The sequence below is a fragment of the Spermophilus citellus genome, assembly GCF_964194105.1.
Source record: "Spermophilus citellus genome assembly, chromosome: X".
Classification (NCBI taxonomy): Eukaryota; Metazoa; Chordata; class Mammalia; order Rodentia; family Sciuridae; genus Spermophilus; species Spermophilus citellus.
The window spans coordinates 76,881,417-76,907,514 of NC_138190.1; the positions used below are offsets into that span (position 1 = coordinate 76,881,417).

Below are 26,098 nucleotides of genomic sequence, written 5' to 3' on the forward strand. Positions count from 1 at the left end.
CTGGCCAGTATTTTAAGAACTATGTTAAATAGAAGTGGTTAAAGAGGGAATCCATGTCTTTCATTTTATACAGGGAATGCTTTCATTTTTTCTTCCATTTAGAATGATGTTGGCCTGGGGCTTAGCATAGACAGCTTTTATAATGTTGAGATATGTTCCTGTTATCCCTAGTTTTACTAGTGTATTGAACATGAAGGGGTTCTGTATTTTATTGAATGCTTTTTCTGCATCTATTAAGTTGATCATATTATGTTTATCTTTAAGTCAATTGATATTATGAATTACATTTATTGATTTCTGTATGTTGAACCAAGCTTGCAGGGGATGAACCTCATTTGATTGTGGTGTACTATCTTTTTGATATGTTCTTGTATTCAATTTCCCAGAATTTTATTGTGAATTTTTGCATCTATATTCACCAGAGATATTGGTCTGAAGTTTTCCTTCTTTGATGTATCTTTGCCTGACTTTGGAATCAGGGTGATATTGGCCTCATAGAATGAGTTTGGATGCGCTCCCTCTTTTTCTATTTCCTGATAGAAATTGAAGAATATTGCTATTAGTTTTTCTTTAAAGGTCTTATAGAACTCAGCTGTGTATCCATCTGGTCCTGGTCTTTTCTTACTTGGTAGGCTGATGTCATCCTCTATTTCATCACTTGAAATTGATCCGTTTAAATCATGTATATTATTGTGATTCAATTTGTGCAAAATATATGACTCTAGAAATTAGCCGATGACTTTGATATTTTTTATTTTAGAGGACTACAAGTTTTCAAAAATAATTTCTACTTATCTTCTGTATTTCTGTAGTGTCTGTTGTGATATTTACTTTTCATCATGTGTGTTATTAATTTGAGTTTTCTCTCTCCTTCTCTTAATTAGCACGGGTGTCTGTCAATTGTTTCTTTTGTTTCAATTACATTGATTTCAGCTCTCATTTTAATTATTTATTGCCTTCTACTGGTTTTGGTGTTGATTTGTTCTTGTTTTTCTAGGGCTTTGAGGTGTAATGTTAAGTCATTTATTTTTTCACTTTTTTTTCTTTTAAGGAATGAACTCCATGCAATGAACTTTCTTAGTACTGCCTTCATAATGTCCCAGAAATTTTGATATGTTGTATCTGGGTTCTCATTCACCTATAATAATTTTTTATTCTCCTCCTTGATGTCTTTTGCAACCCATTGTTCATTCAGTAGCATATTATTTAGTCCCCAGGTGTTTGAGTAGCTTTTATTTTTTATTTTACCATTGATTTATAATTTCATTCCATTGTGACCTAATAGAATGCAGGGTAATATATCTACATTTAAAAAAATATTTGCTAAGAGTTGCTTTGTCACATAATATATGGTCTATTTTAGAGAAGGATCCATGTGCTTCTGAGACAAAAGTGTATTTGTTCATTGGAGGATGAAATATTATATATATGTCAGTGAAGTCTAAGTTATTGATAGTTTTATTGAGTTCTATAGTTTCTTTGTTCAGCCATTGATGAAAAAATTGTGTTAAAGTCACCCAGAATTATTATGTATTTGACTCTTGAACTTGAGAAGAGTTTGTTTGATGAATGTAGATGTTCCATTGTTTGGGCATATATATTTATTATTATTATGTCTTGTTGATGAATGATTCCCTTAAGCAGTATGAAATATCCTTCTATGTCTCTTTTGATTAACTTTGGCTTGAACCCTACTTTATTTGATATGAGGATAGAAACCCCTGCTTTTCTGTAGTCTATGGTGAGTGGTATGAATTTTCCCAACCTTTCACCTTCAATCTATGGATATATTTTCCTATGAGATGAGTCTCTTGGAGGCAGCATATTGTTGTGTCTTTTTTTAAATCCAATCTTCCAGTCTATGTCTTTTGATTGGTAAGTTTAGGGCATTAACATTCAGGGTTATTATTGAGACATGATTTGTATTCCCAGGCAATTTTGTTTGTTTTTGGTATCTAACTTGACTTGGTTTCTCCTTTGGTTAGTTTTTCCTTTAGTGTGACACCTCCCTTTGCTTATTTTCATTGTTGTTTTTCAATTTCTTTTCATGGAATATTTTGCTGAGGATGTTCTGTGGTATAGGCTTTTGAGTTGTAAATTCTTTTAACTTTTGTTTATCATGGAAGGTTTTAATTTAATCATCAAATATAAACTTGGTTTTGATGGATAGAAGAGTCTTGGTTGGCATCCGTTTTCTTTCAGAGCTTGGTATGTACTGTTCCAGGATCTCCTGGCTTTGAGGGTCTGGGTTGTAAAACCTGCTGAGATATGAATTTGTCTGCCCCTATATGTGATCTGATTTCTCTCTCTTGTGGCTTTTAAGATTCTATCCTTTTTCTGTATGCTAGGCATTTTCATTCTAATGTGCCTTGGAGTAGTTCTGTTGTAATTTTGTACATTTCATGTCCTGTAAGCCTCTCATACTTTATTTACCAATTCATTCTTCATGTTTGGGAAATTTTCTGGTATTATCTCATTGAAGAGATTGTACATTCCATTGTTTGAAAGTCTTTGCCTTCATCTATCTCAGTAACTCTTAGATTTGGTCTTTTGATGCTATCCCATATTTATTTGAAGTTCAGCTCATAGCTCCTTACCATATTCACTGTGTGGTGAACTTTATTTTCCAGATTGTTCTACCAAGCGACCAGCACTGGCTTCATTAAAGAAGGTTCAAATCATGAGCAAAACACTAGGGAGTTTTAAATTAAAGAGACAAGACTCTAATTACCTTTAAAATCAGCTCCAGGATTGTATACTTTGTCTTCCTTATCTAATGTTCTGTCTTCTCTGTTGGTGATGCTTTCTATTGAGTTTTTTATTTAGTTTATTGTTTCCTTCATTTCAAGGATTTCTGATTTTTTTCCAGAATCTCTCTTTTGTGAAGTAATCTTTTGCTACCTGTATTATTGCTTATCTCTTTGTTGGTGTATTCAATGGATGCCTGTATTTGCTCTCTTATCTCTTTTTTTGGAATGATCAGTTTTTGCTTGTATTTTCTCATTTAGGTCATTCTTTAATTTACAGATCATTTTAAGTATGAACATTCTGAACTCCTTCTCTGACATTTCTTGAACTGTGGTGTCCATGGGTTCTGTTATTGTAGTATCCTGGTTTGTTTGGCACACTTACTACTTTGTTTTTTTCATGTTGTGTATGTGATTTTCTTCTTGCAGTGTGGATCTTTGGTATTATAGTTTCTACCCTATAATGTTGTAGTATCTGTGCAGATTATATTTATCTCAACTTGGTTTTGGACTTCTGGACCCTTCCAGTGTCCCAGGATGGATACTACTGCAACAATAGGTGGTGGCAGCACTAGCAGGAGGTAACTCAAGATAGCAGTGAAGGTACCCCAAGATGGATGCAATGTCTTTCAGAGACGGGGCTGAAAGTCTCTGGATTTGGGATGCTTGCTCCAAGATTCAGCTGTTTCTAGGCCCTGGCTGTTGTCCCAAGATAGAGGCTACTGCATGGGGTAGGCTATGGGGATGGCTACAGTATCTCAAGATGGAAGGGGGTTAGACCTGGGCTCCCCGGTAGTGATGGTGGTGGTGGGTTGGACCCAATCTTACCCTGGTCCCTGCTCCCATGCAGGTCAGCAAGGGGGGTCTGGGCCAGGGATGAGCCCTGGTGGGTGTTTGCTGGTAGGCAGAGGTGCGTCTGGGCCGAGCCTGATCTCTGGAAGGTGACTACCAGTGGTGAGATGGACTCAGACACATTCTGGGCTCGAGCAGTGGTGAGATGGACTCAGACACATTCTGGGCTCGAGCTCCGTAGCAGGTCAGCGAGGCAGATCTGGGCTTAGCTTGAGCTCCAGCAGGTTTCTGCCAGTTGGCAGAGGTGATCCTGGGCTGAGCCTGAGATCTGGTGGATGTCTTCCCATGATGAGATGGACTCGGGTCTACCTTGTGCCTGAGCTCCAGCACAGGTCAGCGAGGTGGTTCTACACTGAGCCTGAGCTCCAGCAGGGGTCTGGATGTCACAACTTTTCCAAGAATATGCAAGTTTTCTGCAATTATTTTATTAAATATGCTTTTTTAATTACCTTATTCTCCTCACTTATTTGTATTCCAAAGATGTAGGTATTTATTTAATGCTATCTCAAATATCCTAAATGTTTATTTATTTTTTATTTTATTTTTTAATTTTTAATATTTGTCTGTATGGGATATATCATAAGACTTATCTTCAAGTTCAGATATACTTTCTTCTGCTTGATCTTTTCTGTTGTTAAGGAATTCACCTATATTTTAATTTGATTTATTGAGCTGTTAATCTCTAGGTCTTTGGCGAATTTGTCTTCCATATTCTGTATTATCTAATTTTCTTTAAAAGTTTTTCTGTGTTGTCTTGTACCTCACTCTTCTTTTTATAATCATTCTTTTAAATCAGGCACTTCATGATTTTTGTTCTTTTGCAATCCATTATTAGATAGTTATTATGAATTTTGGAGATGTCATACTTCCTTGTTCCCTCCACTGAATTTCTTATATTTTTACATTGATATTTGTGCATCTAATAAATTATATATTTTATCCATATTTGGAGATGTCCCAATTTCTAGGTGGCTTTCTTATGAAGTTGTTTTCTATGGTGTTTTTTTGTTGTGCAATGTTAGCTTTGATTCTAGTTGGATACTGTAGATTAGTCTCCCTCTAGCTTCTTTGACCATGGTTAGTGAATTTGATCATAGTACATGCCATTTCAGAGTCAGAAGCTCACACTTTCTGTAGGCATCATAAGAGTAGAAATACTCTAGAAATTATTGGAGGTGATGTTTAAACCACAGTATGTGTGGGGTGCTCTCTGTGTGAAGTGCCTGATTTAAAATAATGATTATAAAAAGCAGAATGAGGTACAAGACAAGGGCTATACTTGCAATGGGAGTCATGACCCCTATCAGATAACACTAATTTTCTCAGAAATGATGATGCTAACACTGCTACTACAAGGACCTCTGGCTGTGGCAGCATTAATGTTAATGTGGGACCTGAAGAACATATCCTATGACAGATCAGTGGTGCAGAACTAGATGTTGTATGGGGGAAGTTTTAGTAGGAAATACAGTAACCTCTCTGTTTCCCTCATTTTTTCTTGTAGCAGTGCAGGTTATGATAAAATACATGGATATATATTGATGGGGACTGTGTGGGTGGGATGGCAGCAAGAACCATGAACCATGGTATTCTTGTTTTCTTCTATTGTGTTAGTGGTTACCTGAGAGTGGTACTTTGGCCTTAGCTGGTTTAAGTTGAACTAGATCCTCCATCAGTTGTGCATAACCTTGAGCAGGGAGACAGTTGGGGTTTTACTGGCTGACTCCTTCAGCTGTACTGCCCCCATAGGAGTAAGGAGAATTGGGGTACATCTTGTGCTGGTCAAAGTTTCACTGGGCCCCTCTAACTTTGTATGCCCAGAAGTGGGAAAACCATTGGAGACATAGAGCTTCTGAAGGACCCCTCAACATGCCTGATTGTGGGACAGCACCAGGAACTGTGATGTTTCCTCCCACCCTGTCAATAATGGGTACCTGACCACAGTAGAGGAGGGATAGGAATCATGAAATACATGGTTGCCTGTCTTCAGTCTCAGCCATGGTGTGAGTTCATACATGGCCAGCCAAACTCTGGTTCTCAGAGGAAAAAAATACATGTTCTTCCAGTTCTCAAGAGAGGTGTCCTCTGTTCCCTTCTGTCATAATATCCATTTCCTGTAGTGTAGGGCACTCAGGTGGGATGAGTCAGTGTTAATTTTCTGAGCCAAGTTGAGTTTATGAGCTAATTACCCACTGAGCTATGCAATTTTATCTCTGTGAGGTCTCAAGAGAAGGGAGTACATAATCTTCAGACAATTACTACCCTTTTTAAGATGGTTGTGGCTACAGAACTTTCCACATTTGGTGGAGCACAATGGGAGATCCTTTCAGTGTTTTTCTTTAGTTTTCAAAAATTTGACTTACATGTACACACGTGAAATTCATGATGTAGATTTGTTAGAGCTTCTCTTCAAGTTCTTCAAGTTTCATGCTTACATATATTCATGTCATTTCTAAAACTTTGAGAACTTCATAATAATTTCTTCAGATATTATTTTTATTACTCTCTTTCTTTTCCCTCTGAGACTCCTATTATCTTAATTTTAGTGTGCTTGTCCCAAATAATACTTTAAGCTCTGTTTATTTCATTTGTTTCTCTTCTGTTTCACTCAGAATAATCTCAATTATATGATCTTTCAGATTTTATTATTATTCTATCTGCTCCATTTTGATGTTGAAACACTCTAGTAATTTTTTTTCATTTTTGATTTAAAAGTTTTCAATTTCAGAATGTCTGACTTTTCATAATTCCTGTATCTTTATTAGTATTCTCCACATGATAAGACATCTTTCTTCTGGCTTATTCTTTGAGCTCATTTAAGACAGTTGATTGAAAGGTTTTGCCTAGTAAGTCTAATTTCTTGGCATTTTTACGGATAGCTTTTTATGATTTTCTTTCTTTTTAATAAGCCAAATTTTATGATTATACTTAATATTTTTATGATCACTGGATAGGATGAACAGCATAATGTGGAAACTTGGAAATTCAGATTAAACCAATTTCTGAGGTTTGGAGTTGCTATTTTCAATTATTATTTTTAAGAAGTCTGAATTTTCAAGAAGTCTGGATTTATAAAATCATTTATAAAATAATTTGCAAAACTATTTTAAGAAGTTTGAATCTATTGTCATTTGTGATCATTGAAGATTTTGTTCTATTATTTTAGTGGTTTAATCATTACTTTAAAGATATAAAAAATAAGAAAATTAGAAATATTATCCTTCTCTACAGATTCACTCTGTGTGGAAGCATTTTTTTCAATTCTTAAGCAGACTGTTGTTCTGTTTTGCTTTAACTTTTACTACCCATTTGCAAATCCAAACATAGACAAAAAATATCTGAGCATACTCACCATTCTAGATATGCCTATCATTTTATTTTGTGGTATACTTCATGGCTGCTACTAATAAATATGAGATGCTGGTGATGAGCACAGGCAATTTAAAATGTCATCTATGGCATTTAACTCTAGTTTTCATACTATAAAATAGCCACTCCTTTCTTCCAGAAGTCTTGCCTTGGTTGTAATAAGTTCTTGTATTTATTCCATATTCCCATCTAAGATAATTCTGATCACTTATTCCACCTCATTAGCTCTTTTTAGAAGGCACATAACCCTAGAGTCTCATATTTTACCATTTTAATTAACATTATATCATAATTTTTAATTTTTAATAGTTTGCAATTACATGAGTATTTTTTTGTTTTAATTAGTTACATATGACAGTACAATGATCTTAACATATCATACATTTGAATCAGATGGGGTATAATTTCTCATTTTTCTGAGTGTACAGGTTGCAGAATCACATTGGTCATGCAGTCACATATATACATACAGCAATAATAATGTCTATTTTATTCTGCTGTCCTTCCTTTGCCCCCTTTCCATCCCCTCCCCTCCCATCAATTCTCTCTTCATTTCCCCACTTTCCCTCCCCTCCCCTCCCATCAATTCTCTCTACCCAATCTAATGTGACACACCTCTTTTTTTCTTTTTCCTCACATCATCATACATGTATTCTGTATAACGATGAGGGTCTCCTTCCATCATCCATGCAATTCCTCTTCTCCCTCCCTTTCCCTTCCACCTCTCTTCCCTATTTAGTGATAATCTTATTCTCATGCTCTTCCTCCCTACCCCATTTTGAGTCACCCCCCTTATATCAGAGAAGACATTCAGGATTTTTTTTTTAGGGATTGACTAACTTCACTTAGCATAATCTGCTCTAATGCCAACCATTTCCCTGAAAATGCCATGATCTTGTTATTTTCTAGTGCTGAGTAATATTTCATTGTGTATAAATGCCACATTTTTTTATTCATTCATCCATTGAAGGGCATCTAGGTTGGTTCGACAGTCTAGATATTGTGAATTGCGCTGCTATAAACATTGATGAGACTGTGTCCCTGTAGTATGCTGTTTTTAGGTCTTTGGGGTATAGTCTGAGAAGAGGAATAGCTGGGTCAAATGGTGGTTCCATTCACAGCTTTCCAAGGAATCTTCATACTGCTTTCCAAATTGGCTGCACCAATTTGCAGTCCCACCAGGAATGTATGAGTGTACCTTTTCCCCACATCCTCACTAGCACTTGATGTTGTTTGACTTCATCATGGCTGCCATTCTTACTGGAGTGAGATGGTATATTAGAGTGGTTTTAACTTGCATTTCTCTGATTGCTAGAGATGGTGACCATTTTATCATGTATTTGTTGATTGATTGTGTATCCTCTTCTGAGACGTGTCTATTCAGGTCCTTGGCCCATTTGTTGATTGGGTTATTTTGTTGTTGTTGTTGTTTAACTTTTTGAGTTCTTTTTAAACCCTACATATTAGAGCTCTATCTGATGTGTGAGGGGTAAAAATTTGTTCCCAGGATGTATTCACCTCACATATTATTTCTCTTGCTGATAAAAAAAACTTTTTAGTTTGAATTCATCCCATTTATTGATTCTTGGTTTTAACTCTTGTGCTGTAGGTGTCTTTTTAAGGAATGGGCCTGACCCCATGTGATGGAGATTAGGGCCAACTTTTTCTTCTATTAGAAACAGAGTCTTTGGTTTGATTCCAAGATCCTTGATCCATTTTGAGTTAACTTTTGTGCATGGTGAGAGAAAGGGATTCAATTTCATTTTGTTGCATATGGATGTCTAGTTTTCCCAGCACCATTTGTTGAAGATGCTATCCTTTCTCCATTGCATGCTTTTAGCATCTTTGTCTAATATAAGGTAGTTGTAATTTTGTGGGTTAGTCTCTGTGTCCTCTATTTTGTACCATTGGTCTACCAGCCTGTTTTGGTGCCAGTACCATGCAGTTTTTGTTACTATTGCTCTGTAGTATAGTTTAAGATCTGGTATAGTAATAACACCTGTTTCATTCTTCCTGCTTAGAATTGCTTTAGCTATTCTGGGTCTCTTATTTTTCCAGATGAATTTCATAATTGCTTTTTATATTTCTGCGAGGAATACCATTGGGATTTTGATTGGAATCACATTGAATCTGTAAAGTGATTTTGGTGATATGGCCATTTAAATAATATTAATTCTACTTATCCATGAGCAAGGTATATTTTTCCATCTAGTAAAGGTCTTCTTCTATTTCTCTCTTTAGGGTTCTGTAGTTTTCATTGTATAGATCTTTCACCTCTTTTGTTAAGTTGATTCCCAAGTATTTTTTTTTTTGAGGATATTGTGAATGGGTTAGTTTTCCTCATTTCCATTTCAGAAGATTTGTCACTGATATACAGGAATGCCTTTGATTTATGGGTGTTGATTTTATATCCTGCCACTTTTCTGTATTCATGTACTAGTTCTAGAAGTTTCTTGGTATTACCTTTTGGGTCTGCTAGGTATAGGATCATATCATCATCAAAAAGTGCTAGTTTAAGTTGTTCTTTTCCTATAGTTATACATTTAATTTCTTTCATCTGTCTATTTGCTCTGGCTAGTGCTTCCAGAACTATATTGAATAGAAGTTGTGTGAGAGGGGATTCCTGACTTGTTCCAGATTTAAGAGGGAATACCTTCAATTTTTCTCCATTTAGAATGATGCTGGCCTTAGGCTTAGCATAGATAACTTTTACAATGTTGAGGTAAGTTCCTGTTATCTCTAGTTTTTCTAGTGTTTTGAACATAAAGTGATGCTGTATTTTGTCAAATGCTTTTCTGTGTCTATTGAGATGATCATATGTTTCTTATCTTTAAATCCATTGATGTGGTGAATTATATTTATTGATTTCCGTGTATTGAACCAGCCTTGCATCCCTGAGATGAATCCCACTTGATCATGGTGCATGATCTTTTTGATATGTTTTTCTATCTGATTTGCCAGAATTTTATTGAGGATTTTTGCATCTATATTTATTAGAGATATTAGTCTGAAGTTTTCTTTCTTTGAAGTGTCTTTGTCTGGTTTTGGAATCAGGGTGATGTTGGCCTTGTAGAATTAATTTGGAAGTACTCCCTCTTTTTCTATTTCCTGAAATACATTGAAGAATATTTGTATTAGTTCTTCTTTAAAGGTCTTTTAAAACTCTGTTGTATATCCGTCCAGTCCTGGGCTTTTTTTTATTGGTAATCTTTTGATGGCTTCTTGTATTTCCTCACTTGATATTGGTCTGTTTAAATTGTGTATATACTCCTGAATCAATCTGAGCAGATCATATGACTTACGGAATTTATCGATGCATTCACTATCTTTTATGTTATTAGAGTATCAAGTTTCAAAATAATTTTTAATTATCTTCTCTATTTCTGTAGTGTCTGTTGTGATATTGCCTTTTTCACCCCATATGCTAGTAATTTGGGTTCTCTCTCTTCTTCTCTTCATTAGCATGACTAAGGGTCTGTCGATCTTATTTATTTTTTCAAAGAACCAACTTTTAGTTTTGTCAATTTTTTCAATTGTTTCTTTTGTTATGATTTCATTGATTTCAGCTTTGAGTTTAATTATTTCTTGCCTTCTGCTTTTGCTGCTGATTTGTTCTTTTTTATAGGGCTTTGAGATGTAGCATGAGGTCATTTATTTGTTGTCTTTTTCTTCTTTTAAGGAGTGAATTCCATGAAATGAATTTTCCTCTTAGTACTGCTTTCATAGTGTCATAGAGATTTCGATATGTTGTGTCTGAGTTTTCATTTACTTCTAAGAATTTTTAAATTTTCTCCTTGATGTCTTCTGTAAACCATTGTTCATTCAGTAGCATATTGTTCATTCTCCATGTGATGTAGGAATTTTTCTTCCTTATTTTATCATTGATTTCCAATTTCATTCCATTATGATCAGATAAAATGCATGGTAGTATCTCTACTCCTTTGTATTTGCTAAGAGTTGCCCTGTGACATAATATGTGGTCTATTTTTGAGAAGGATCCATGTGCTGCTGAGAAAAAAGTGTATCTGCTTCATGTAGGGTGGTATATTCTATATATGTCAATTAAGCCTAAGGTATTAATTGTGTTATTGAGTTATATAGTTTCTTTATTCAACTTTTGTTTGGAAGATCTGTCCAGTGGTGAGAGAGGTGTGTTAAAATCACCCATGATTATTGTGTTGTGGTCTATTTGACTCTTGAAATTGAAAAGAGTTTGTTTGATGAACATAGCTGCACCATTGTGTGGGGCATATATATTTATGATTGTTATGTCTTGTTGGTGTATCATTCCCTTGATCAGTATGTAGTGTCATTTTTTATCCCTTTTGATTAATTTTGGCTTGAAGTCTATTTTATTTGATATGAATATGGATAACCCTGCTTGCCTCCATGGTACATGTGAGTGGTATGATTTTTCCCATCCTTTCACCTTCAGTCTGTATATGTTTTTCATATCAGATGAGTCTTCTGTAGGCAGCATATTGTTGGATCTTTTTTTTAATCCAGTCTATTAGCCTATGTCTTTTGATTGGTGAGTTTAAGCCATTAACATTTAAGGTTACTATTGAGATATGGTTTGTACTTCCAGCCATATTTGTTTATTTTCATTATTTAACATGATTTGTTTTTCCTCTTTGATTAGTTTTTTTCCTTTACTGTACTACCTCCCACTGTTGGTTTTCATTGTTATTTTTCATTTCCTCTTCATGTAATGTTTTGCCAAGGATGTTTTGAAGCGCTGGTTTTCTAGTTGCAAATTATTTTAACTTTTGTTTATCGTGGAAGGTTTTTATTTCATCTTCAATCCTGAAGCTTAATTTTGCTGGATACAAGATTCTTGGTTGGTACCCATTATCTTTCAGCATTTGAAATATGTTGTTCCAGGATCTTCTAGCTTTCAGAGTCTGTGTTGAAAGATCAGCCATTAACCTGATTGGTTTACCCCTAAATGTAATATGCTTCCTTTCTCTCGTGGCTTTTCAAATTCTCTCCTTATTCTGTATGTTGGGCATCTTCATTATAATGTGTCTTGGTGTGGATCTCTTGTGATTTTGCTCATTCGGCGTCCTGTAGGCTTCTAGGATTTGGATTTCTGTTTCATTCTTCAAGTCTGGGAGTTTCCTAATATTATTTCATTGAACAGATTGCTCATTCCTTTGGTTTGGGCCTCTATACATTCCTGTATCCCAATATCTCTTAAATTTGGTCTCTTTATGCTATCCCATATTTCTTGGATGTTCTGCTCATTGTTTATTATCAGTCTCGCTGAGCTGTATACATTCTTTTCGAGATGATATACTTTGTCTTCGTTATCTGATGTTCTATCTTCTATGTGTTCTACTCTGCTGGTAATACTCTCATTTGAGTTTTGGTTTATTATTTTCTTCATTTCCAGGATTTCTGGTTTTTTTTTTTTTTTTTTTTTTTTTTTTTTTTTTTTATAACCTCTATCTCCCTGTAGAGTTGATCTTTTGCTTTTTGGATTTGTTTATGTAATTCATTGTCAAAGTGATCTTTCATTGTCTGAATTTGCTGTCTAATGTCTTCCTTGAGACTCCGGATCATCTGAAGCATGTATATCCTGAAATCTTTGTCTGACATTCCTTCTGCTGCAGATGTTACCTCTTCTAATGTTGAATTGACCTGCATTGTTTGTGGTCCTTTCTTTCCTTGTCTTTTCATACTGCTCACATTTCTTTCCAGCTTTGTGTAAATGTTATGTTAATGTTTTTCCCCTATGTATTTATATTACTCTTGTACAGTTCCAAAATCTTTACTTTGTGGAGAAAAACAATTTTATAAGTTCCCAATATCAATAGTACATCATCTATGCGCAAGTTTTCATTATTAATATATTTATAGTTAGACTTTATGTCTACAGATGTTGGCTTCAATTATTATTTAAAATATAGTTATTAGTTTTATAAAAGGCATACCATTTCTGATGGCATATAGAGAACTGAAGGTTACGCATAGGATGTTATGTTAAGGGGGGAAGGAGTGAGGTCATGGGGTTAATCTAACTTAGCAACTTTGGAGGAGAACTCTAACGAATAGACAGGGGTAATTTACGGAAGAATGTATAAATTCAAACTCCTATCTGTATTTAGAAAATTACCCTGCCTATAACTTGAAGAAGTTAGGGTGTTGAAAGTGGGGTAGAGGGAGGAAGAAGGAAAAAATTAATAAGGAAAGAAAGAAAAAAAGAGTGAGGGAGAAAGAAAATAAGAAGAAAAAAGGGGAGGGAGGTGGGGCCTATACAATTCCTCTATATTATATTATTCTGGTGATTTAGTTGTTTAAGTACTGTTTCATGCAAAGTTCTTGGTTTCACATATGTTGAGTTTGAGAGGACCAGAGTGGGAAGGGTAGAGGAGAATGGATGAGAAGAGAGAGAGAAAAAGAGAAAGCAAAAAGCAAAAAAAAGGTCTCTCAGAACTCTGTTTTTTTTTTTTTTCCAGTATGTGGAGTTGTCTATTCCTAGCATGAGTCTCTGCATTGAGGGTGGTCAGGTAGCCAGTGTGAGAGGACTTGAGCTTCCACCTGGAGCCTCCCTACTCTTAGTCTCTGAGATGGAAATCAGGTGCCTGTACAGTTGCTGTTCTGCATTTATAGCTACACCCCCCAAAAGCTTGTGAGAAAAATTTTGAGTTATCACAACTGGGGGTGGGGGAGTTGGAAACCAGGTACCTGATCAGAGACAGAACTGTGCTGGTAGCCACGCCCACTGATTAATGGCGAGTAAGATTTTCCAAAATGGATTCCGTATGTTTCTCACGTAGGGTGTTTGATGAGGTGGGGGGTGCTGAGGAGACCTTGTGCTTTGTCCAGAGCTCAGTCTGGTGACCCACAAACAAACTCTCTGCATTCTGTTCCACCTTCTGTCTGCGCCGAGCGCCCGCGTGGCTCTGCCTTCTGTCTGTGCCCTACATGAGTATTATCCCTTATATGTTAGGTTTGTTGCAACTGTTTTCCCAAATTGTCAATTTAATTTTAATTGTGTTCTTATTGTGCTTTTTCTTATCTTTACTTTTTTGTATATATTTCTTACTATATGAAACTCCTTATGATGTAAAATGGTGAACTTCAGAAGCCTTATACCACATCAGAAGAGAAATAAAACAGAGTAATTTGTTTTCCCCCTTTACTTTCTGCAGCCCAGTGTTTCAGAAATCAAAACAAGCTACCTTTCCATCATTGTGGATCCTAGAGAAATGCCCCTTGATCAACAATGTGACAGGCTTCCCTATGATGACAGCAAATGGGAATTTCCTCGGGACCGGTTACAGTTGGGTATGTACCAATTTCTTTCACTAAAATCTAGGTTGCACTTAGATTATTGTATGCAATACTATTCAACCTCATTCATGATTGGTCTAGAAAATTGGATATATTTTTTTTAAATGTGGTTATAGTAAACAAATAAAAAATTAGAAATTAGGGTAGCAGAATTGTATTGTACACATAACATGCAACTAAAAGATTTTAGATGTACAATCTAGGTAATCTTAGAGAAGACAAGTTCCTTAACTTCTATAAGACATGTTTTTCTCATTTATAAAAGGGAGACATTAGGACTGATGTGTATTTTCTTACATTCCATCACTTTTGTGGGAATTCAGTGTGAGAACATTTGCCAATATGTCTTACAAATTTAAAGTACTTCACAAATGATAGGGATTGGTTTTAATTAGAATCTCTTTAACAAAAATTTCTTGGGCTATAGGAAGCACAGAGTCTTTTCCATAAATAATGGCACTTGAATTACTACAAACTTATATCCAGAATATCAGTAGCTAATGTGATTACTAATGAAGTATATTACTAGGAGACTTACAACATTTAAAAGGTATATAACACTTTTACCTACTGAACTAGTATGTGTCTGTAGGTCATTATGGATTTTCCTCAACCCACAAAGTTCTTTGTCTCCATGGCTGATGTGGTATAACCTTTCATTCACTTGTTTCATACACACATATTTGCTAGGTATCTACTATGTATTAAAACATTATCCTAGCTGCTGAGTATATAGTTATTAACAAGAAAGTCTTCATTGAACTTACATTCTAGTGTGGTAGATTAATAATAGATAGATATAATAATAAATGATAAATAAATATAATATTATCTAGTAGTTATGTGTTATAGAGGAAACTTGAGGAGGAGAACAGCATTATAATTTTACATAGGGTGGTCTGCAAAACCTCCCTGTGAATGCTTTGTCTTTGGGATGCTGGTATTCGTTACAAGAACTCAAATGTGCACTTCTTTCTGAGGTCTTTCAAAATTGCTAATTTTTACTTCTTGTCCCCCTCAGGCAAAATCCTGGGCCATGGTGCCTTTGGTAAAGTGATAGAAGCTTGTGCCTTTGGCATCGACAAAGCTTCAACCTGTAAAACGGTGGCAGTGAAGATGCTAAAAGGTAATTAATATTTCTAATGCTTTGGAAGCCATTGAGGAACATCTATAGGTATACTTTGGGGACAGGTAGAAAACTGTACTGTAAAAGACATGAACTAGAAGTAAAGGAGGTAAATAATTACAGCTTCTACCATCATTCCATCTTCATGTTCATGAAAAATAGCAGCCACATAAGTATGACCAGTCATTGTGGAAACTTGTATGACAACCTGTTTATCTCCTTTGCATACAACAACTTAAATGCAGAAGTAATGACCTGATATATATTTTTATTTATATATAACAATGGAATGCATTACAACTTTCATTACATATATAGAGCTCAATTTTTCATATCTCTGGTTGTATACATAGTATACTCACACCAATTTGTGTCCTTATACATGTACTTTGGATAATAATGATCATCACATTCAACCATCATTAATTACCCCAAGCCCCCTCCTTTCCCCTCCTTCCCTTCTGCCATATCTAGAGTTCCTCTATTCCTCCCATGCTCCCCTTCACTATCCCACTATGAATCGGCTTCCTTATATCAAGGAAAACATTCAGCATTTGGTTTATGACCTGATATTTTTAATTGCTGGTAATATCAGTATAAGTCCTTAATGGTATTTGGATACCAGCATGTCAATGTATCAGTGGAATTATATGGTATCATATATACTTGAATAGAAATCCAAGTGAATTCTCCACTGGTCATGATGCATCAGTTATGGTGTGTTTTAAGTCTTGAATGGATAAACATGTGTCTAAACATTTGAATACTATCCAATCCATGCCTCTGATTCCACATGTCCACATAAATCAATATTTAGAACAATCTGGGCCAATTAACTCATTACCTCTTATAGTACATTAATTGATAAAATGTTTATCACATAAAGGATTATATTCCAAAGATTACCTGTTTCAAAATGAAAAATCAGAAAAGTTATTGAGGCTAATACTGCATAGAGCTCAGAGTAGAGGCAAATTAGGACATGCTACAAAGGTATTATTTGTTTAAAATATTGTTTGGAAAGGACAACAAACCAACATCTGAGTGGTTGTGTTCCAGACATTTCTGCCAGAATTCCTTTACCAGGAAGTTGTATTTCATATGCTCCACCATTACTCTTAGGGATAAAAAAAAATTCCTTTTGTATGATTATTGTGTTTATCTCAAACAGATTGTGCAACATCCAACGAGTGTAAGGCTTTAATGTCAGAGCTGAAGATCCTCATTCACATTGGTCACCACCTCAATGTGGTCAACTTACTGGGTGCCTGCACTAAGCCTGGAGGTAAGAAGACTTTTATAGCTAGACAGATCTCTTTCCTAGAGGTTATATGCTCAGAAGCAAGGTAGTCCCTGATTTAGATGACTACCTGAATTGCATGTGAGGTTCTTATAACTTATAAACTTATCATACTTCATAGGATCTCCAGAACTCATGTTCTCAGCCCCCTGCTCTAGGGAAGGCTGTACAATATACAAAGAAATTGAGTTTATGTCTAAGATTCCTGCTAGCTCAACATTGTATCTGATCTTAGACAGGATAGTTGGAGAGAATTTGCCAAGGAAATGTGAAAATCTGTTCAAGACATGGTACTTTCTAGACTTCTTGAGTCATCTATCTTACCTTCAGTGTACTTACTACCATAGCCTGAGGAGGATTTCACCCACTTTTTCAACAAGCATATTTCCATGCCCTGTCCATTTACGTATTTCTTCTCTACACTAAATCTAAAACATTTTTTTACTTCCCCTGTGAGAATTCTACTGCACTGTCCTTTCACTTGCCTTTATTTCAAACAGCATTTTCTAAGCACCCACTGATTTTAGCTAGGGTCTTCCTTAAGGATGTTAGAGGAGAGCCGTGCTACTGAAATAAATATGAATAAAATACACATCAAGGCAAATGCAAATAAACTTGAAAGCTATGAGCAAACTGCAGAAAAATTTAGTCCATTGAGTGAACCTTTTAGAATGAATTTTATCAATAAAATGATGGTGGGGTTGGGACAACAATATATAAAGTGGGAAAGGTAATATAATGCCTAAAATATCCAACGAGTTGTGTTCACATTTGCCTTGGTCATTGGAGTGTAAACTGTCCTATTAATTCTTTCATATTTCATGCTGTACATCTTAGGGAACTTCACAGGTAAGCTCAGCAGGATTATTAACCTTATTTTCCCCTATTTGCCAACCTCACTTTTTCATCTTTCAGCAGCCGGCATGTCTTTGAGGTCAGTCACCATTGTATCCAGCTCAAGTTATCCATCAACTAGTTTACAACTAAAGAGATTTAATGAAATTTTAGGATATTCCATGTCCAACAGGTTACCAAGGTCAGAGTAGCCCAAGAGTTGGCTAACTTTTACTATCTTTCATGAAAAGATGACTATAGATATTACTTTTGGCAGGTCCTTTGATGATCATAGTAGAATTCTGCAAATATGGAAACCTAGCTAATTTTCTGAGAGGGAAGAGAGGAGATTTTATTGCTTCCAAGGTAGGTTTCTCCAACTGAACCCCACATTCTATTCCATGTTTTGAGTCTTCTCTGGAGATTTTATGATGATACATAGAAAGAGGGAGAAGGGGATAGCAGAGGCTGGGGATTATTAATCAGGGATAATAGTATGTACACTTATGCATCCAATAAAGATTTGAATTAAATTACCTCTACAATCACTTCCACTGATGTTGCTTTGAAACTGGCACTCAGAATTCTGTCATTAGCTGAAATTATAACTTTTTTGTGTGTAATTTTCTTATATTCTGAGGCCCAAATTGGTGAGGTATGCCAAGATTCCATTATGCCTTTAGGCTTTCATAGACATGCCAGAGCTCTCTATTTCTTTGAAATCTGGGATGAAGCTCTATATTTTGGATAACTTCCACCATTAAGGAAATAGTTAAAGACATATATCTCATGTTAGCACTTTTTTATTGTCCCAAGATATACATGTTGCAACTGTCCTTGTCTTCCCAGAGAAAAGCTGGTTGTCTCTGCTTCACAAAGTACTGCAAAGTGTTGTACCTGATTATTATGTTGTGATTTATTTTGAAATTTTTTGATATTGGATATTAATTAATAAAATAACTTCTAGAATCCATCCAACTGATTGGGAACTCTGAACTTAGCTAGCAATTTATTATTTTCATCAATGAGTTCCACCTCAGTCTAACTTTAGCAAATGGAAAGGAAGTAATCATAATTTTAAAACAGACCTGTCTCCCTTCTATTTGCCCAATTTCTGAGCATAGGAAAATAATAATTTGACACCCTTTGAACTACCCCTGGTTATGAGATATCCTTGTCTTATGCAGGCTTGCTGAATTCCATGGCACAGTAACACACTCAGATGGTCAACTCTCAGCAATTTCCTCCTACTAAGGATAAACTAGCTGGCATTTTGATATAGATAAATACAATTTTAGATTAGCAGTCATCACTCTCAGCTTTGCTCTCAAATTATGTGAACTCGCAGAATTCTCTTATACCTCTCTGGTTCTCAGCTTCTCTAATGAAAATAGAATAAATTGAATTGGATGATTCATAAGTTCTCTTCAAACACTGAAGATCTGTTTAAATTCTCAGTCCCAGCTCAATATGGGAAAGAAGGTGAAGACTATTCATGATTCTGACAGTGATCTCACTGAGCTAACTAAGAATCATCTGCAGAATGTGGCTAGCACAGGAAGTTCCATCAGTTCTGGTTTCATAGAAGACAAGAGTTACAGTGAATCTGATGAGGAGGAAGAAGCTAGCTGCTACCTTCTGGGGGCCACAACAACCCACCATGTAGGTAAGTACAAGTAGACCCTTTCATTATGGCAAAACCTCAAGGCTAATGAGGGTATAAAGTAAGGAGTCAGTGGGTAAATGAGGCCTAATCAGCAAGACCAGGCAATCCCATACCATTTTCTGTAGCCATTTCTATCTAGCATAGAGGACTTTTGCTTTATGCTGAACTTGCACTTAAATTAGCAATCAGAAGTGTCTTATAATGATGATATCCCATAATGTTTTAAACATGTACAGTTTCCAAATCATTTTTGCATGAAGGTTTTCCTCCATCTTTCCCATGACATGGTTAGAGGTGCTTATTCTCATAACAGAGGAGTACTATTACTCAAAGTAGGGATGATATAAAAATATTAACCTATATTAACTCCATCTCAAACTGTATAATATATACTTAATTATTAACAAATAATGTGGATGACTTTACAAAATATTAGTGTATAAAACACAACATATGATTAACAGACATTAAGATATTTTCTAAAATAGAGACTAATATAAATAGATACCTAGTGTATCCATGGGCTGGGATATACCCTTTAGTTGTTGAATCATGGAAAAGTTTGGACAGGAAAGAAGTAACTGGAGTGTTGGAGTAACTTGGGTATCTTGGGATATAGCTGTTTCCAAGCAATGTGAAAATATTTCAAGAATAAACAACTATTAGAGCTATACAAATATATAATAGATTTTCCAAAATGGAATAAATAAATATTTATAAAAAAACAAATTGAACTCAGGCATCCCACCTATTCTTATTTTACCCAACATTCCAGTCAAAACTGTCAGACTTAGGCATTGACCTTGAGTGACATTACTCTTGTTCTACCTGAGGTTTCTGCCTATTACATTAAGTGCTACTTCTGATATTCCCAAGGTTGTTGTGCTCTTAGCCATCCTATGTTCTTTTATTTTCCTGTTGGTCAGAAATAGACCTTCATGTGTAGTATCTATCTGGCTTATAGAAATGAAGTAATTTTCACTTTCTTGAGAATCCTTTGATCTGTGTCTTACTACCTTGAAGAAGCCACATCTCTTTTATAGGTCTCAGTTTCCCTTCCTGTGAAATAATGGAAGGAATTGGTCTAGAATCATTATAAAGGACCTTCTAATTATACTTTGGGGATGGCATAACATCAGGAAGAGCAGAAGAAATTTCTTTGAACTTTGTATGTTTTGAGAAAAATGAAGAGAAGGGCAAACAAGCAATAAATAGGGAACATACATGACAAGTAACCATTCTGATTATAAAAATCCAGTCCTGTTGTCACTATTAATCATGGATATTTACTGGAGATTCCCAAACTTTGCCTCTAAAAATCATCTACATTCTCTTGTACTCAGAAGAGGCAAGGGAATATCAATAAACCACTTATTATTTTTTGAAAGACAGACCTGTCTTTCAAAAGAACTTTCAACAGAATATTCAAGGTATGAGCTGTTAAATCAACGGAGACACAATTTTAGATTCTTTTCCTTCACAAGGATTTGAATCAATTACTTAAAAATGCACATATTATCCTAGTGGAGTAAGTCATACCAAGGCCTGTTGTCAAAAACTTGTCCCTTGTTCTCTATGGTTTCATGGAAATAAGGTGTCTTTCCTCTACCTTATGATTACCTATCCAGGATTATGGGACATTCTTCAACTCTTGGCCATCTGTAATATTCTCTGTTCTTCCTATTCTCAGATGACCTCTTCAAGCATCCCCTTACCTTAGAGGACCTCATCTGCTATAGCTTCCAAGTAGCCAAAGGAATGGAGTTCCTTGCTTCCAGAAAAGTGAGCATTCATTATTCTTCTTCCTTCACTTCCATTGATTGGAGATGCAAGGAAGATGGATTATAATGACCACAGTGTCCGTGGTAGCTGTTTTTCTTTTTTAATAGTCTTACCTTATACTTGTGTTCCAATTTTCTCTCTCCAATTAGTCTTTGAAAAATATGCATACATGCATTCACCTTTGAGACAGCTACTCACCTGCCTTCCTACAGTTTTGGGGGACTTGCTTTTCAAACTAATTTAGAAGGTGGCTAGATTAGGATTATTTAGACCTGTGAATTATGCACATTATTTTATACTGAAAATGAATTTATTCAGCAAATATGTGGTGATTGTCTGTAATGTTCTTTCTGCTAAAAGCTGAGATACAGACATGAAAGATGCAGTTCTCCTTCCTCAGAATCCAATAAGAAAGACATACTACATATAATATAACAGGATATTGTCTAGGATAGAAATATGAAATAAATGCTTTGTGATTACATAGGAGTAGTCCTGGAGAATCTGTGAAGGTTTCTAAGAGAAAGTTATATTTCAGCAGTATAATAAAGAAATGAAAAGTTTAAGGTATATAGGATTCAAGGAGGTAAATGTGGCAGGAGGAAGATGTAGCTGAATACAAAGCTTGACATAGACTGTAAAAGGTTTTGAATGCCTTGCCAAGGAATATGAACTTAAATGGTTTCCAGTTACTGTAAAATAAAAAGCTTCTAAACAGGCAATTTACATGATTATATTTGTTTCTTAGGAATTAAATTTTGATAGCTAGAATGGGTGATGGACTAGTCCATGTGGCTAGAATGAAATTAGAGAGAACAGTTAAGTAACCATTGGTGTTGTTCAAATGAGAGAAAATAAGATCTATTGTAATTCAGGGCACTAACAGTGAAATACAGTAGGAGGGAATGGACCTTTTCTAAGGTAAGATAGTCAATGAGAGTTCAAAGAACAAAATATGTAAGAGTTAAACAGGTGTTATCATTCTAGTATAGATTCTGCCTACCCTGCCAATTTCCAAATGGATCAATTTATCTGTGTAAGGTACTTTGTTTTCTGGGGCTGGGCACCTCTGTAAAACTTCCTTTTTCTGGTTTCCCATTCGTTTTCAACTCCATGCTCAATTTCCACTTCTTCTTTTTCTTTTTTTTTTTTGGTTGAAAGTCTTTTAATCTGTACCATCCTAGGGCCCCAAAGCCCTAAGAGCCACCTTCTTCTTTTTTCTTTAGTGCATTCATCGAGACTTGGCTGCTAGGAACATCCTTCTAGCAGATAACAATGTTGTAAAGATCTGTGACTTTGGTTTGGCCAGAGACATCTACAAAGACCCTGACTATGTCTGGAAAGGAGATGTAAGTTCAAAGTTCCCTGGCATGAAACACCAGACAACTACTCTTGCCTCTAATGGGGTTACAGTCTCTATTCTGAGGGTTTTCTTCTATCTTTTTTTTTTTTTTAGGCAAAACTCCCACTTAAGTGGATGGCACCTGAAGCCATTTTTGACAAGGTGTATACAACCCAGAGTGATGTGTGGTCCTTTGGAGTTCTGCTTTGGGAAATTTTTTCTCTGGGTATGTGAGTTTGTTTCTGATCAACCCTTTTTATATGTAGTTACGGCTGTTGCTGCAACAGAGCACTTACAGACCAGTTAGCATTGCACACAGTCTCAAAGTTTAAAAGATCTAACACTATGGATACAATTAAATCATGCATAAAAATCTTGCTACCAAGAACCAATAAAAACTGTCTCATAATTTCATTGTATATTAATTTGTTCAGTAAGTACTTATTGAAAATTTTCTACATGCCAGGCATTTTAACTGCTGGGGACCCAGTAGTAAACAAAGAAGATGACAGTTCCTGACACTATGGAACTTACATTCTCATCAGAAGAGACTGACAATAAGAAATTAATAAGTAAAATATGGAAAATATTCAATGATATTAGCTACTGTGATGTAAAATTGAAAGCTAGGAAGTAAGATAGGAATATTGGGATTGGGCAAAATGGGATAAAGTTCTAAATCCTTTAAATAAGGTAGGCTTCACAGGAATGTAAATATTTCAACATAGCCCTGAAGAACTCATGGGATAACCTGTAAAACTGTGGAGGAAAAGTAATTCTGTGGAAGAGAAATATCATATGTAAAGATTCTGAGTTTAGAGTGTGCCCAGTGGGTTGGAGGGTCAAGCAGGAGGTATTATGAATGAGCAAAGGTGAGAATACTGCAGTGTGATGTGACATTAGGGAGAGAAGGGTGGATGTAGATCATACAGTGTTTTGATTGCAAAAAGATGTTAAGTAAATTTTCAAAGATTTCACAAAGTGCCAGGACTAATTCCAACCTATCTGACTCCCAAGCTCTCATAGATACTGACAGTCTTGCCCATAATGTAAATGGTAAACCTAGCATTAAAACCAGGCTTCTTGACTTCTGGTCCTATATTCTTTTTTTTTATTTTTTTTATTTTTTTTATTTTTTTTATTGGTTGTTCACAACATTACAAAGCTCTTGACATATCATATTTCATACATTAGATTGAAGTGGGTTATGAACCCCCAATTTTACCCCAAATGCAGATTGCAGAATCACGTCGGTTATACATCCACAATTTTACATAATGCCCTATTAGTAATTGTTGTATTCTGCTACCTTAATGTAGGAATAAAAACTTAAGGTGCACAGCATAGAAATGACCAGATACAAGGCTTTTAAGAAAGATAGCTTTCTATCTGTTTGTTTTATGCCTTGCAAAAGATTATTCTCTTCTCATGACTCTAAATCATCATTCTTTCTATGATGCAAGGGAATTTTTATTAAAATCATCCAGGCATGCCTTTTAGAAAACCAAGTGAATCTAACTAAAAAGTAGATATTTAACTCAGGATTTGTGTTACTAAATATAGAGAAGTATTCATGGCTTTGACTGTTGAGATTTAATATAATGGAAAATGTTTGTGTTGTTTATCAGAGGCTGCTTTTGTGATTATACAGGATGTCTGGTCTCTTGGTCTAGACACTTTTTCTTTTTTTTTCCTTTTTTATTTTTTAGTACCAGGATTGACCCCAGGGGTTAATCACTGAACCATATCTCCAGCTCCTTTTTATTTTTTATTTTGAGACAGGGTCTCATTAAGTTCCTTAGGGCCTTGCTGCATTGCTGAGACTGGTTTCTACTTGAGAACCTCTTGTCCCAGCCTCCTGAGCCATGGGGATTACAAGAATGCACCACCATGCCTGGCTTTGTCTAGACTCTTGAGGTGTTTTAGAGGCAAGAGAATAAAATATGTTTGATGAACAGGAAAAAGACACAATTTAATATTTATCTAAAACACATGGTGATCAAAAATAAAAAAGTACACTGGGACAGAAAATAAGCCATTATTCTTATTGGCTTATCTCTGTGACATGAAGTTTTACTTTTGGGCTGTCAAAAATCTATTTTTCCTCTGTATATTAGGCATTTTGTTTATAAAGTATCATGGAGAAATTGTTTATTTTTAAATTTTTTTATATTATCTATTTTGTTTCTGAAAGCCTCCTGTATGTGGATGTCTGTCAAATCCCCGAGGTTTGGAAAATTTTCTTATATTCTTTCACTGGAAAGTGTATCTATGCCCTTAGCTTATATCTCAGAACCCTGTTTAATTCAAATGATTTCTAGGTTTTCTTCTTTTAAAGTTGTCCCATAATTCCTGAAATTCTGATCATGGTTTCTTTTTGTCTTTATTGCTGATTGAGTTTTCAAGATCACATACCTTGTCTTAAAAAGCCTAAAAATCTACCCGCTATGTGGTCTTATCTATTAGTGGTATTTTATACTAAATTTTTTAAATGGTGTATTGAATCTTTCACTTTTAGGATTTTTTTTTCAGAATCTCTTTTTATTGAAGTAAACTTTTACTTAATGTATAATCTCTCTTAGTTCATTGCTCAGATTTCTTTTAGTTCACTGTTCATTTTAACCCTCAACTTTTTGAATTATTTGTCTCTTATGTCATCCATTTGAATATGTGGATTCATCTATTGGTTTATTGTCAAATTTGGAATCATCTTCTTTCCTTGATTTCTCATGTTTCCTGTATTTCTATACTGAGAATTACATATCTGCTGAAATGGATCTCTTTCCCACTGTTGTCTGAAGAACCCTTTTATATTATTTTAATTTATTATATTTTATTTTTTTGGTTCTTTTTAGTTATAAATGACAGTAAATTGTCTTTGATAGGATACTTTCACTTTACTATGTGTCTTGAGAGAGTGGTAAAACTTTGTGTCAAAGAACCCAGTCAATGTGTTCAGTGTGCTTTGATCAACTTCATCTATCCATTTTGAGGGTAGATGATGATCACATTTTAGAGTAAATATTGAGTTCAAACAATATATTAATAAGTAATTAAATTTATTTAAAACATTTTCTATAATTCTATAATGGTTAATTTGAATTGTCAATGTGGTTGGATTAAGAGATGCCAAAGATTAAGAGGCTTCTGAGTGGGCTGGGGATATAGCTCAATTGGTAGAGTGCTTATCTTGCTTGCACAAGGCCCTGAGTTCAATGCCCAGCACCACACACACACACACACACACACACACACACACACACACACAAAGAGTCTTCTGGGCATGTAAATGAGGGTGTGTTTAGGAATGATTTGTATGTGGGATAGGGAACTGAATTGGAGCTCCTCCCTAAGTGTGGGTAGCACTGTCCAATAGGATGATGGCTTAGATGGAATGAAAGTTGGAGGAAGAATGAAGCAGCACCAGATTTAAGTTGGATTCTTCTTGAATGAGTTCTCATTTTCTGATTAGATCACCTCAGGATATCATACTCACTCCTTCCCTCTTCCAAAGCCAATGATTCTCCAAGGACTTTCCAAAAGCCTTTGGTCTCAGGCTAGGTAGCATTGTTGATCCCTCTTGTTCTGAGGTGTCAGTGTCTTGGACTATGCAGCTACTAGATCTTCCGTCTCTGCAGCTTACAGACAGCCATTGCAGACTATCGAGTTTCTGGTTGTGTAAGCCAATCTAATAATTCCCCTTTTTACAATTATACTTCTAACTGATTCTGTTCCTCTAGGGAACCCTGACTAATACAGAAATTGGTACCAGGAATGGGCT

The 26,098-nt window shown here is 35.4% G+C and overlaps 1 protein-coding gene across 3 annotated transcripts in view; it reads left to right on the top strand.

Annotated features, from left to right (window-relative positions):
* The window catches only part of LOC308638702 (vascular endothelial growth factor receptor kdr-like), a 317,685-nt gene that overhangs the window by 213,798 nt on the left and 77,789 nt on the right, over positions 1-26,098 (top strand). For 2 of the 3 annotated variants that reach the window (XM_081276379.1, XM_081276380.1), the window contains 8 exons: positions 14,126-14,261; positions 15,289-15,393; positions 16,565-16,678; positions 17,805-17,893; positions 18,986-19,193; positions 20,884-20,975; positions 22,202-22,324; positions 22,432-22,543. In XM_081276379.1, the coding sequence (XP_081132505.1) occupies positions 14,126-14,261; positions 15,289-15,393; positions 16,565-16,678; positions 17,805-17,893; positions 18,986-19,193; positions 20,884-20,975; positions 22,202-22,324; positions 22,432-22,543 (979 nt within the window). The remainder of the gene's footprint in view (positions 1-14,125; positions 14,262-15,288; positions 15,394-16,564; positions 16,679-17,804; positions 17,894-18,985; positions 19,194-20,883; positions 20,976-22,201; positions 22,325-22,431; positions 22,544-26,098) is intronic. The other variant, XM_081276381.1, reaches the window with a different exon arrangement.